Source organism: Heteronotia binoei, chromosome 5, assembly GCF_032191835.1.
Source record: "Heteronotia binoei isolate CCM8104 ecotype False Entrance Well chromosome 5, APGP_CSIRO_Hbin_v1, whole genome shotgun sequence".
NCBI lineage: Eukaryota > Metazoa > Chordata > Lepidosauria > Squamata > Gekkonidae > Heteronotia > Heteronotia binoei.
In genome coordinates this window covers 135,525,469-135,539,106 of record NC_083227.1, presented here as the reverse complement: position 1 = coordinate 135,539,106, position 13,638 = coordinate 135,525,469, and the positions used below count along the sequence as shown (strand labels likewise).

Here is a 13,638-nt window from a genome sequence, read left to right as displayed (position 1 = left end):
TAAGTTAATAAGTGTCTAGCCTTTGTGGCTATGGAAAAAAAATATTGGAAGTAAATCACATTGTAATGCTACTTATTTCACTACAACATATTTTGTGTGTTTGGATCAGGATATCATGCTAAAAAGTTACCTACTGTAATTTTAAAAAGTAATCTTTGAGTTATAGCTCAAATTATTTTTGTTCCTTTACTGACTTTTTAAAAGACTGATAAGCCATCTCAATACCTTGGAGAGTATGGTCTATAAACACATCAGCTAAATAAATAAAATATGCCATAATGATATGCATTTTATTGTTTAGCAATACAAAATGACAAGAAAAGAAGCAAACCTTTAGGAACTTTATCTCCCTCATTGCAATTTTGTTGACAGATTTTTCTGGCTTCTCATAAAACATCTTAATTGCAACGATATTACCCGTTTCCTTGTGTTTACATTTCATTACCATTCCGTAGCTTCCCTCTCCCACTTTTCCAAGGACATCATACATCTCCATACTCAAGTCTGAAATCTCTTCATGGAAGAAAAAAATCTGTTACTTCAAAACACTTATAACTGTTAATTAAGGGATGATCACAGAAAAATTTAAGCAGAGGACCTATTCTCACAAATAGGTGAGGCTCCCCCCCGCAACCACACACACACTTTACATGTTATACATGTCATACCTAACAAGCAGCACACAGATAGGTTCAGGTGGGTAGCCATGTCGGTCTGAAGCAGCAAAACAAGGTTCATTTCCAGTGGCACTTTTAAGACCAACCAAGTTTTATTCAAGGTATAAGCTTTTGTGTGCACACACACTTCTTCAGACACCAGCAGCTTCCATTTCAGTGTATCTAAAGAAGTGTGTATGCACATGAAAGCTTACACCTCGAATAAAACTTGGTTGGTCTTAAAGCAGCATAAAGTTATTAAATAGGTAAAAACTGTAACTCTAGTGACTGGAAGCTTCAGAATGCAAGTCCCACTGAAATAAATGAGCACTGTACATATCAAACCCCAGCACATGTCTTTTTAATACAATCCACCTAATCTACTGTGCAACCCCCACTGTTGTCAATCGGGCATGCACAAAGTTCTGACCAAGGACTTGATGGATTGAACCAGTTAACTAGCACTTCTGTATTAAGGAGGGAAAGTCACTCATAGTTAATATTTTTATTTATTTGGAACACTAGTATGCCACCTTTACATCTAATTAGAACATTCAGGACTAGAGATGCCAGCTTCCAGGCTGGACTTGGGGGTCCCCTGAAATTACAGTTCATCTCTAGTCCAGGCTACAGAGATCAGTTCCCCTGTAGAAAATTGACACTGTGGAGGGTCGACTCTATGGCATTGTATCCCACTGAAGTCCCTTTCATCCCCAGGCTCCATCCCCAAATCTCCAGGAGTTTCCCAACCTGGGTCTGGCAACCCTAACCCAACCCCCACCTGGCAACTCTGTTCAGGACTCTGTCTCGTCACTATTGCTGCTAGTGGTGTAGCCATTCCATGCCCTTTCGCATGCATTCATGCACAAAGAAATCTTATGGTTGATCATGGCAGGACAAAATAACTTAAGTTACACACTCTCCGAATTAAGTCAGTGACTTATATCCTTGCGCAAATGCCACCCCACTCTATTCAAGGTTCAAGCGTCTCAATAAACATTCCATTATTTGCATGACAGTTCTCTTCCAATTCTCCACTTGTCTGGAGCTCATGAGAAAAGGGAAATGAAAACCATGTCTGACAGGAAGCAGGGAGGAAGAGATGTTATCCCCCAAGACATCTCAGACTATAATGTGGTTGCCATCTGTGTCTATGGTTTATTCTCATCCATTTCTGCATAAGCACAGCACCAATGTAGTTCTCTCTGTCCTTTTCCTGGGTCAGACATATAAAGACAGCCTCATCTGTTTTCACTAGGAAACCTTAATAGCGTATAAAAAAGTTTCTCCTACCCATATTCAGGATACTAGAGGAGAAATGCTCAGTCTCAGCCTTTTATAATCCCGGCAGGGGAAAGCTGTGTTATTGATTTGATTTTTGTTTCTAATTGTTTTAGTGTGTGTGTGTGTTTGAAGCTTGTTTTAATGATTTTTCCATTGTTTGCCACCTTGGGAATTCTCAGTTGGGTGGAAAGGCAGCAAAATATTTTAAATACATATATATTAATCAATCAACTGCTTCAACAAAAGCACTCTTGAGGCACTGTAACAGCTAATAACATTCTCATTCTAGCATAAATCTCAATGGGCTAGAGGCCACTGCTTCAGATGCAATATTAATCTTTTATTGGGGGAGCACCAGGGTTAAGGGCATGAGTACAGTGGAAAAGAATAACTCAAAATCTAATCAAGCGAAGCCCAGAGGTCATACACTAGTTAACATCTATAACAAGTGGGGAATTCCCAGATCACACTTCTTGGCTTTGGAACTGTGCATCGCCCTGCTTAAATCTCTGCTCTGGGAAGTCAAAAGGCTGTAGCGGTAGGTATTCCGGGAGAGAGAGAAATCCCGCACACTTGACTGCCTTCCGCCAGGCAAGAAGCAGCCCAGCTGACAGCTAACGCTGACCTTTGCTGCCTGCTGTGTATGGCGTGGTGATTCAGCACTCGCTCTACCCGGCTCTTCCACAGCGACACCCAGAGAGACCCGGCTGCTTCCCTTAGATGCTCCCGCGAACCCCGCTTAGCCCCTCCCCACGTCCTCTCCCGCCTCCACGTAACAGCCCTCGGGGCCATCCTTGTTCCGTGACGCACCGAACCAGCCCTCTTCCGGGGACAAGCTAGAGGGCCTCTGACCTGCTCTCGAGAACTCCCCATGTTGACGCCTCCCAGGCCCAGCCAAGCAAACCGGCCCTGTTACCATAGCAACAAGCAGCTATATAAACAGCCGGGCTGTCCACGTAAGAGGGCGGCGCTCCTTTGATCCCGTCGCGTTCTATAGAATATCCGACAAGGGAAGCAGAGAGGGGAGAAACTAGAGGTTAAGTCCTTTGAATGGGCAGGCTGGACCTTCAGAGCAGACGGCGACCGAGGGAGAAAGTCGCACCCAAACATAACAAGTTTTCTCCAAAGCAGTTATTTCGCCACTGTAGTTGGCACTTTCGGGAAATGCCAAGTGTCTGACGTTGCTTTATTCTCAGGTTGCATAATCAGGCTGTAATGCGTTTTGTTACCCGCCTCAGGATAGTTTTACCTCGCTTTCATGTATGACACACCAGTGCTGGTTTCTTCATAACAGTATGTGAGCATGTGTAGAGGGGGAAAAGCCAGTGGTTATGGTTAATTATAATGACATAAAACAACCATCCAGCACCTTGCTGCTACATAAACCATTGTGAAGCAAAGCATGCCCATTCCTGCTGATTGTTGTTGTTCAGTTGCACAGTTGAGTCCGACCCCATAGACAAAGTCATGCCAGGCCCTCCTGTCTTCCACCATCTTCCGAAGTCTGCTCAAATTCATGTTTGTTACATCAGTAACACTGTCCAGCCATCTCATCTTTTGCCATCCCCTTCTTTTGCCTTCTGTTTTTCCTAGCATCAGGATCTTCTCCAGTGAGTGCTCCCTTCTCATTTGGTGGCCAAAGTATTTGAGCTTCAGCATTTGACCTTCCAGGGAACAGGCTGGGTTGATTTCCCTTAGGACTGACTGATTGATCATCTTGCAGTCCAAGGGACTCTCAAAAGTCTTCTCCGGCACCACATCTCAAAAGCATCTATTCTTCTGCGCTCAGCCTTCCTTATGGTCCAGCTCTCACAGCCATACATTACTACTGGGAATACCATTGCTTTGACTATACAGACTTTGGTTGGCAGGGTGATGTCTCTACTTTTTCCATAGCTGTCCTCCCAAGGAGCAAACGTCTTTTAATTTCATGGCTACAGTCACCATCTGCAGTGATCTTGGATCCCAGAAATGTGCAGTCTGTCACTACTTCCATGTCTTCCCCTTCTATTTGCCAAGGTGTGATGGGGCCAGATGCCATGATCTTAGTTTTTTTGATGTTGAGTTTCAAGCCTACTTTAGTGCTCTCCTCTTTCACCCTCAACAAGAGGTTCTTCAGGTCCTCCTCATTTTCTGCCGTTAGAGTAGTGTCATCTGCATATCTGAGGTTGTTGATGTTTTTCCCGGCAATCTTAATACTGGCTTGTGCATCCAGGCCAGCATTCCGCATGATGTACTTTGCATATAAATTAAATAAACAGGGTGACAATATGCATCCTTGTCGAACTCCTTTTCCTATTCTAAACCAATCAGCTGTTCCATATCCCGTTCTGACAGTTGCTTCTTGACCCTCATACAGGTTTCTCAGGAGACATGTGAGGTGGGCTGGTACTCCCATCTCTTTAAGGACTTGCCGCAGTTTGTTGTGATCCACACAATCAAAGGCTTTAGCATAGTCAATGAAGCAGAAACAGACGTTTTTCTGATACTCCCGTGCTTTCTCCCTACTTAAATATGAACAGTCTATCTTCAGTGTAATGTAGCTCAAGCCCTACCTAGCAGTTCTATCAAAATGTTTAAAGAAAACAAAAAAGGGGGCCATTTATATGAACTAAGAACAATCTTAAAGCAGGTATACTCTGAATTCTGCTCAGGTTTATTCACTGACATGGACTCCCAGGAAAGTGTTCTTATAACTGCTCCTGCCAGTGACTTCTCCACAAATTTATAAAGTGAAAAAAAATGTACTGTTTAAGATTACGATAGCTCTTTTGAATGATATGCTGTTTACCAGGGTTATAGTCACAGCCTCCAAATCTATGTAAAGAATGTGTTCAATGAACATAGTGGAGTTGGTGTAGCATAGTGGCTAGAAGGAGAATGAGCTGGTTGCTGGTTCAGAATTCAACCATGAGCTCCCTAGGTGACCCTAGGCAAACTGCTCACTCTCAGCCTCAGTCCTCTGATTACAGTATGAGGATAGTAATACCAGCCTATCTTACAGGGTTTATGAGAGAATCACAGTAATTTTAGATTTGTTTGTTGTAAAGTCTGGGTGAGGGTTGTACAGTTGCTGATGTCTAAAAAGAAAGACGATGGTGATGAAGTGTACACCATAGCCATCCCTGACTTGGAAAACGAACCTTTGAATCTAATATGAGACACATTGGTTTGATGACTTAATGGTTTCATTAGTGAATATAACAACACTGCACATGCACAGAAGCACTTACTATTTTATATATTCTGACCCATGGTTCACATTTTCCTAATATCTCTCTCTCTTTTTTTTTTTTTTGTTAGAGCAGCTCTGAAATACTCTCCTCAGAAATTTATCCATGTATATAAACATGGTTAGTCATGCATGGCCTCTGGTATACTGCACTCTTGTATACAGTCACTAGAACCTTTGTGGGGTAATTATTAGCATGCTGGCCAATGACTATGGAGGCCCAGGTTCAAATGCCAGCTCAACAATTAAGTTTATTAGGTGGTCTTGTACCAGTCTCTTTCACCCTAACCTACTTCACAGAGCTGTTGTGGAAGTGGAAGACCATATATGATGTGCTGAGTGAAAGGGTGGGATCACAATGCAACTAATAGGAGTGATGTGGCCAACAGATGTGGGAGGTAATATTGCTCAACTGCTTCACTTTCTTCTAGGGCAATAAGTAATACTGTCTCAGCTACTGCCAGAAAATGTGAACAAGGAAAGCGCTTTTGCATGCCATTCAACTGCCATGAATTTAAACACAGCCTGGTTGACCCCATTCCTTATTCCATGACAGCAGCTGGGTTTTTCATCGCCCCATTATCTATCTATCTGCCTATCAAATGCATTTTTCTTCTACCCTTCCAAGGAGGACAGGGCAGGGTACCTCATTTTTCCTTCCCCACTGTATTCTCATAACAACTCTGTGAAGTAGGTTAGACTGAGAATGACTGACCCAAGTTCACCTGGCAACTTTTGTGGCTGAGTGGAGATTTGAACCCAGGTAATTGTTTAACCCAGATCGTAGTTTAACCCTACAGCCACTATAACATGAGTTCATTTACTCACCATGCACTGGCACTGTGCTGCCTTTGCCATGCAAAGTAAAAGCAGTGCCACAATGGGTAGGAGAAGATCTGCTGGCACAGTCCAGTGTCACTAATGCGGGCTCTTCCATAGTATGCTACAATACCCACTACTGCTCATCAAGATTTTCATCATTGTACATAATTTATTGCTTTTATTTTGCCCCTCGTTTCACTACATATGGTCTTCAAGGCTGCTTAGCAATTTCATTGAAGATGATACCAAATCTGTCCTTGGGAAGATATGCCCACAAACTGGGATTCATGGCTGAGACACTGGAGACTGTGGAGAGCAAACTAGGGCAACTAATTTTCACAATCCTAACTTTGCAGTTAGCCTGTTACCCGTGACCTTAATTATACATGTTCCTTTCCCTTGGCAATCTGTTTAGAGCTCACTCATAACTTTCTTATTACCAGCCATGAATACTGAAAAATGTGTGGTTGTACTGTACAGCAAACATATTTTGACTTGTATATTGGTTTGTCAATGAACCTTGGAAAATACACCATATGGAATTATCCTATACCAGCTCCTTTTGTATTGGATATCCCTAGCTACTCTCCACTTGTGCAAGGGGCAAAGAACGGTACTGGCTTGCCACTACAGTCTCATAAATATTGCTTCTGACAACAATCAGAAACCTTGTATGGTATAATCTTATATCCAATTAAATAGGTGTAATTGGTCTTAATGGCTTTGTCTCACTATCAGAATTGAATTCTAATGATGCAGAGTGAAACCTTACTGTTCGGTCCTCAAAAGGTTGATGTGATCTAGCGAAAGATCAGTGTGTAAACAGAATTAAATGTGCCTGTCCCCATATGTAGCTGGCCTAAAACTAGTCATAAATCAGGGTATCCCAAAGTGCAGGCCCGCTGGAATCAGCACTAAAATGAAGTCACTAAAATGTGGCCCTGAGGCACTGCTGCGGGCTTAGGCTAGAATGCAAGTATTGCTGGAAAAAATAGAGCTTTTAGAAGTATGTGGAAGATGGTGGGGTGGCAGAGTGGTGGTCAGCTGGGAGAAGTTGTGGGCAGACATTGCAGGACTTTAGAGGATGGTAGAGTGATGAAGGAGTTTGGAATTCATAAAAGCTATAGTAGAAGGACTGAGATTTCATAAAGTTTCAGAAACACCGTGTAGTAGAAGCCACAATTTTCACCCATTAGCTTTGATGTGCTTGGTACAACAGAATAGGAACCATTAAGAGCAGCTGAGTGTAACACAAAGTGCATTTTAACAACATGTGCTAAAGTGTAGTTTGCTGCTGCTTATTATTATTTTATTTATATTCCGCCCATTCCCCATGGGGGCTCAGGGTGGAGTATATCAGTGTAAGTAATAATAAAATCACAGTAGAATCACAATAAAATCAATTACAGTATTTAGGTGATGGTCGAGCAGGATGGTCCAGCAGGAAGGTATAGCAAGATGGTACAGCAGGGGAGGCCAACCAGTCTAACAGATAGATGCCCACCGCCTCATCCAAAAGGCTGGTGGAACAGCTCCGTTTTACAGGCCCTATGAAAGGCTAACAAGCCAGGTAGGACCCGGATCTTCATAGGGAGCTGATTCCACCAGGTCGGGGCCAGGCAAGACGGGCATCTCTTGGGCTGGGGACAGTCAAAAGATCTTGGGAGGCTGAACAAATTGACCTCCTACTATCTAAGACAGTCATACAAACTCCTTTTCCCCCAGTTTACATGATGGATGTTGTCTACATTATTAAGAATAATTGATTAATTTAAAATGTATTACTTGGAAACTGATCCCATGTATTTCAGTGCAACTGACTTCTATTTAACTGTCTTGATTCACAGTTAAGAAGGTATGGGGGGGGGGTGTACAAACAGTTTTCTGAGAACATGGGCTGATTGATTCAGTGCCCGGAAAGGCTTGTAGTGTGCATCATGCCTTTTCCTGTGCCACGATGAATAAGGCACCCTTGGCTCATGTAGAACTCCATGTATCTGTCAGAATCCTCACCTATGCACTGGAACTGCTAATCAGTGAATATGTTTTAGATTGGAATGTTAGTAATTGCTATCTAGAACCATTTCTGATTTGGTCCTGTAGAAACAGCTACCACAAAAGGCCCATATATTACAACAGGAGTACACTGTATATTATAAAAGGAGTACACAGTTGTACAAACTTCTTTTTCCCCAGTTCTACCCACAGTGACCTTTTTTATTGACATTTGTATCCCCTCTTCTGGACGCAACATCAGGCCCAAGACTGTCCAGTGAGCTGCATGACTGAACAAGGGTATGAATTCCTGTCTCTATTCCAAGTACAGCATATTATCCAGTATGCTGTACTTATTTTTACACTGGTGGGTTGGTAAGCAACTCAAGCAGTGTTTTTTATATAACACTGGCAACAGATTCCTTGCAATGTGCAACTCACCCTCATACAGTTTTATTGCAACCTTTGTGCCCAGTAACCAACCCCCCCCCATAAAACTATTTTCATGAGCCTTGCAGCAATTAGACTTGTTTTTCTGAAACAACAATAGCCCTGCTGACAAGAATGGGTGGCAAATTCCTTTTGGAGCTAAAGGAAGTTTTAAAAGTAATTTCCAAAAACATAGCAACCACTGTCAAATTGTGTTTGTGCTCTGCAAAAATTGCATTGTGCTAGCACAAGGCTCTTGTACAAGCTTGAGAAACTCTTTGGATCCCAGTCTATATTATTTACTTCCAAGTAATGTGTTTAGGATAAGCTCATATTCACAGCCCTCCTCATTCACATAGTTAAGATGAAAATCAGTGACTTCATAACTTTAATTTTTAAATTAATGTTAAAGGATTTAATATAAAATTACTGGATAAAAAATAATCAGGACAGCTAAAATGCCATTTCTAGTCTTTGAAGCGATTGGGATTTTTTTTTAATGAATGTATGATGATCTTCTGCTACAGTACACACACTAGAAAAAATTATAATATTCAGTCAATGCGAATTAATGAAGATACTTTAAAAGCCTTGAACAAAATCATGACACTGGAATTAATGTGAAACATAATAAGATGCTATCACTTCTTCAAGAAATGATAATGAGGAAGCAATGACTGATGTACGACATAACCAAAAAATGAAATTGCTGTTGGTATAAGGTTATTTTTCCCTTTCCTTGACTGAACAAGTTCAATGATGCCTTGAAATAACAATCTTCTAGTCTCAAAAACTCACCTAGTAAATCATAGTGTACATTACTAAATTATGTAGTGTCATATCTAGAAGACACTGTTTTCGTTTAAGAGAGTCAACATGGCAGATAGCAGCAATAATAAATAAGAAACAATCAGCATCTCCCCCCTAAAATGAATTTTTTGCAAACAAAAGCTATTAACCTACAGCAAAAGAATGGTGGTTGAAACCTACAAATCATGAACAAGCTGAATTATTTGTTTTTTACAATTTTATTTTGAGGTCAAGCCTGAATAGAATTAAATTTATGAACAGAATCATTAGCAGCTGACTTTCAAGATAAAGAAGGATATATTCACTCAAGTAAACAGATCAAGAAAAATTATTAAGAATGTAACAGTCCTAGGTATATTTTCTCAGACGCCCCATTGGTTTCAAGGAGAGGATTACTCATCTATACATTTTTGTCCTAGGTTTCCTCCAAAGAATTCACATCAGCATGCTTGGCTCTCCTCCATTTTATCCTAAAAACCCTGTGAGGTAGGGAAGGTAGAGAGAGAACCCTGTGGCATGTATCCTACCATTTCACTAAGCAAGGTTTGGAGCCTTCCTCCACTTAAGTGGGTCTTTCTCCAACAGAAGAGCCACTTAAACTGAAGGAAGACTCCTTAGGCTGGATGAACTTCCTCCAATCTAAGGCAGGGCACATATCAGTACACTTCAAACCTTGGCCTCCTAGTTCAGCATTCTGAAAAGTAAACCACATTGACTCTCAATGTGTACAGTACATCCTTACAATGCAATCCTAAGCATATTTATTCAAAAGTAAATTGCACTGAGTTTGGAGGGGCTTTTACTAGGCTTATCAGCAGCCCTTGACACAGTGTACCATACCATCCTGTTTAGGTGTCTGGAGGTAACAGTAGGGATTAAGGGATATGTTTGTGGTTGGTCTCAGCCATTGCTTACTGGCAAGGCTCAGATGACTGCTGCAAGGGACAAGTATTCTGCACTGTGGGATCTACCTTGTCAGGTTCTTAAAGGTTCAGCCACATGCTTTCCAGTACCTTGGAAGAAATTGTCCATAGTTTTGTAATAAGTTGCCATCAATATGTTGATGATGATACCCAGCTCTATATTTCTTTATCCAAATCTCCTGGCGCACTATTTATTCATAAAATATATAATCTACCTTTCTGCCCTCAACAGGATCACAAAGGCAGCTAACAAATGAAGAACATGCATAATAAAAAACATGTCTTAAAAACAATTAAAACCAAACAAAAACACATCTTTAAAACAAAACCAAAGCTAAAATTCACATACAAAATACAGTATGTCACATAAGTGAGTACACCCCCTCACATTTTGCAAATATTTAAGTATATCTTTTCATGTGACAACACTGAAGAAATGACACTTGGCTACAATGTAAAGTAGTGAGTCTACAGCTTGTATAACAGTGTAAATGTGCTGTCCCCTCAAAATTACGCAACACATAGTCATTAATGTCTAAACTGCTGGCAACAAAAGTGAGCACACCCCTAAGTGATGATGTCCAAATGGGGCCCAAGTAGCCGTTTTCCCTTCCTAGTGTCATGTGACTCATTAGTGGTACAAGGTATCAGGTATGAAGGGGGAGCAGGTTATTGCTCTCACTCCCTCATATTGGTCACTGGAAGTTCCACATGGCACCTCATGGCAATGAACTCTGAGGAGCTGAAAAAATGAATTGTTGCTCTACATAAAGATGGTTTAGGCTATAAGAAGACTGCCAAGACCCTGAAACTGAGCTGCAGCATGATGGCCAAGACCATACAGTTGTTTAACAGGACAGGTTCCACTCAGAACAAGCCTCGCTATGGTCAACCAAAGAAGTTGAGTGCCCGTGCTCAGCTCCTATCCAGAGGTTGGTTTTGGGAAATAGACGTATGAGTGCTGCCAGCATTGCTACAGAGGTTGAAGGGGGGGGGGGGTCAGCCTGTCAGTGCTCAGACCATACGCCGCATGCTGCATCAAATTATTGGTCTGCAGGGCTGTCGTCCCAGAAAGAAACCTCTTCTAAAGATGATGAACAAGAAAGCCCGCAAATGGTTTGCTGCAGACAAGCAGACTAAGGGCATGGATTTCTGGAACCATGTCCTGTGGTCCAATGAGACCAAGATAAACTTATTTGGATCAGATGGTGTCAAGCGTGTGTGGCGGCAACCAGGTGAGAAGTACAAAGACAAGTGTGTCTTGCCTACAGTCAAGCATGGTGGTGAGAATGTCATGGTCTGGGGCTGCATGAGTGCTGTCGGCACTGGGGAGCTACAGTTCATTGAGGGAACCATGAATGCCAACATGTATTGTGACATCCTGAAGCAGAGCATGAACCCCTCCCTTCAGAGACTGGGCCACAGGGCAGTATTCCAATATGATAACGACCCCAAACACACCTCCAAAACGACCACTGCCTTGCTAAAGAAGCTGAGGGTAAAGGTGATGGACTGGCCAAGCATGTCTCCAGACCTAAGCCCTATTGAGCATCTGTGGGCATCCTGAATCGGAAGGTGGAGGTGCGCAAGGTCTCTAACATCCACCAGCTACGTGATGTCATCATGGAAGAAACTCCAGTGGCAACCTGTGAAGCTCTGTTGAACTCTATGCCCAAGAGGATTAAGGCAGTGCTGGAAAATAATGGTGGCCACACAAAATATTGACACTTTGGGCCCCACTTGTGTACTCACTTTTGTTGCCAGCAGTTTAGACATTAATGGCTGTGTGCTGCGTAATTTTGAGGGGACAGCACATTTACACTGTTATACAAGCTGTAGACTCACTACTTTACATTGTAGCCAAGTGTCATTTCTTCAGTGTTGCCAAATGAAAAGATATACTTAAATATTTACAAAATGTGAGGGGGTGTACTCACTTCTGTGACATACTGTATAAAAAAACAGCAATTAAAACACAGCAAGAAGAATGGATCCCTGAGGTAAGTCAGACAAAACAAAAATGTCTTCACCGATTGGTGGAAGATGAAAACAGACAAGGACAGACTTTCTGGGGAGACAGTTTCAGAGTTTGGATGCCACTACGAAGAAGGCTCTCTACCAGACTGCTACCTACCTAATCTCAGAAGGCTGGGGTACCTGAAACAGGGCCTTGGAAAATTACTGTGGTGGTTGGGTTTGGTTTGTATGGGTGTGGGCAGACCCATACCTGACTGCTACCCAAACTAGAATTGTTCAGGTCAGGGAGTAAAGCTTGGTATAATGGATAATGAATGTGACCTTTATTGGGTTTTCCCCCTTCCCTTCCACTTTTTCAATCCCAGCCTCATTGAATTATGCTGGTTTACTAGGAATGTTTTGTAATCTGCTTGCTGATTGACAATAGCTTTGTTTTTACTATGAAATTTTGCTGTTAAATTTAAATGCTACCATATTTTGAGACTGGCTTACTGGTTGACTAAATAATTCTATTGTACTTGTAGCCTGTCTTGAGTCCCAGTGAGAAAGGCACATCATACATGAAAATAAAACAAGGCATGTGAGGGAGCAGCTGAGTTGGATGGGATGATTAAGGCTGCAATTCTGCACAGTTTCAGTACAACCAGGTTTCCAAATCAGTGGGATATATCTGAGGACACAGTCAAGCCACACACATATTATTTGAACGTAATCCCCATGCACTGAATTGCATTTGCCAATGTTCTTGATGTCCGCTTTAGTACTGCCAGCCTTCAGGCCTTGTTTTCTGTCAGTAAAAGGCATGATGTGTGTGTCTTTTCAGGGCTATTTGACCTTTTGAGGGAGGACTCATTGCGGCCAAGCCTGCAGGGCTGGGTCTAGGGGGGGCAGAGAGGGGTGCTTGCCCCGGGCACCAATGGAGGGGGGGCACCAAATTGGGTATGGAGCCCATTGTATTCAATGGGAGCATAAGATAGAATGGCCCATAAGGGGGCACCATTTTTTAATTTTGGCACCCTCAAAAAACATGTAGATCCTGTCCTGCAAGCCTGGCAGCAGCAAACCACTGGGCAATTTGAGACCATTCACCCAGGGCTGGTTGCTCACTACTGATGGACAGAAGCCACCCCATGAAAGCCAGTGGGGTGTAGTGGTTAGAGTTTCAGAGCAGTGCGAAGAAGGGGAAATGAAATTCTCCCCCACCTCGGCAAGTTTTTGTGGGGCCCCAGTTTTTCTGTTCTATAATTTTATAATTCTTAGATGTTTTTAAAACAAACAAAAAAGTACTATTTGAAACCCTACATCTTCCACAGCGGATATAAAAAGTGCCTTAGAGCCCTTTCTTCAAGGGTTCTTCCCATTACCGGAACGCAGCAGGTGAAAAGTTCGAAAACAACCCGGAAAAGCCTGCAGGACATACGAGCGCTGTCTAAAAAACTTCTCTCCGCCTCCCTTCGCGCAGGCGCAGTGGTACATTCCTAAGGCGTTCTCGGGCCCCCCTCCCAGACAG

General features: G+C 42.3%; 1 protein-coding gene across 3 annotated transcripts in view; it reads right to left on the bottom strand.

Moving 5' to 3' along the window:
- Positions 1–2,926, bottom strand: part of CDKL3 (cyclin dependent kinase like 3) — a 45,929-nt gene extending 43,003 nt beyond the window's left edge. For all 3 annotated transcript variants that reach the window (XM_060238331.1, XM_060238330.1, XM_060238332.1), the window contains exons 1-2: positions 2,793–2,926; positions 332–513 (exon numbers count right to left, since the gene is read on the bottom strand). In XM_060238331.1, coding sequence (XP_060094314.1) covers positions 332–513; positions 2,793–2,859 — 249 coding nt within the window. In that variant the 5' untranslated portion in view covers positions 2,860–2,926. The remainder of the gene's footprint in view (positions 1–331; positions 514–2,792) is intronic.
- Between the last annotated feature and the right edge of the window lie 10,712 nt (positions 2,927–13,638).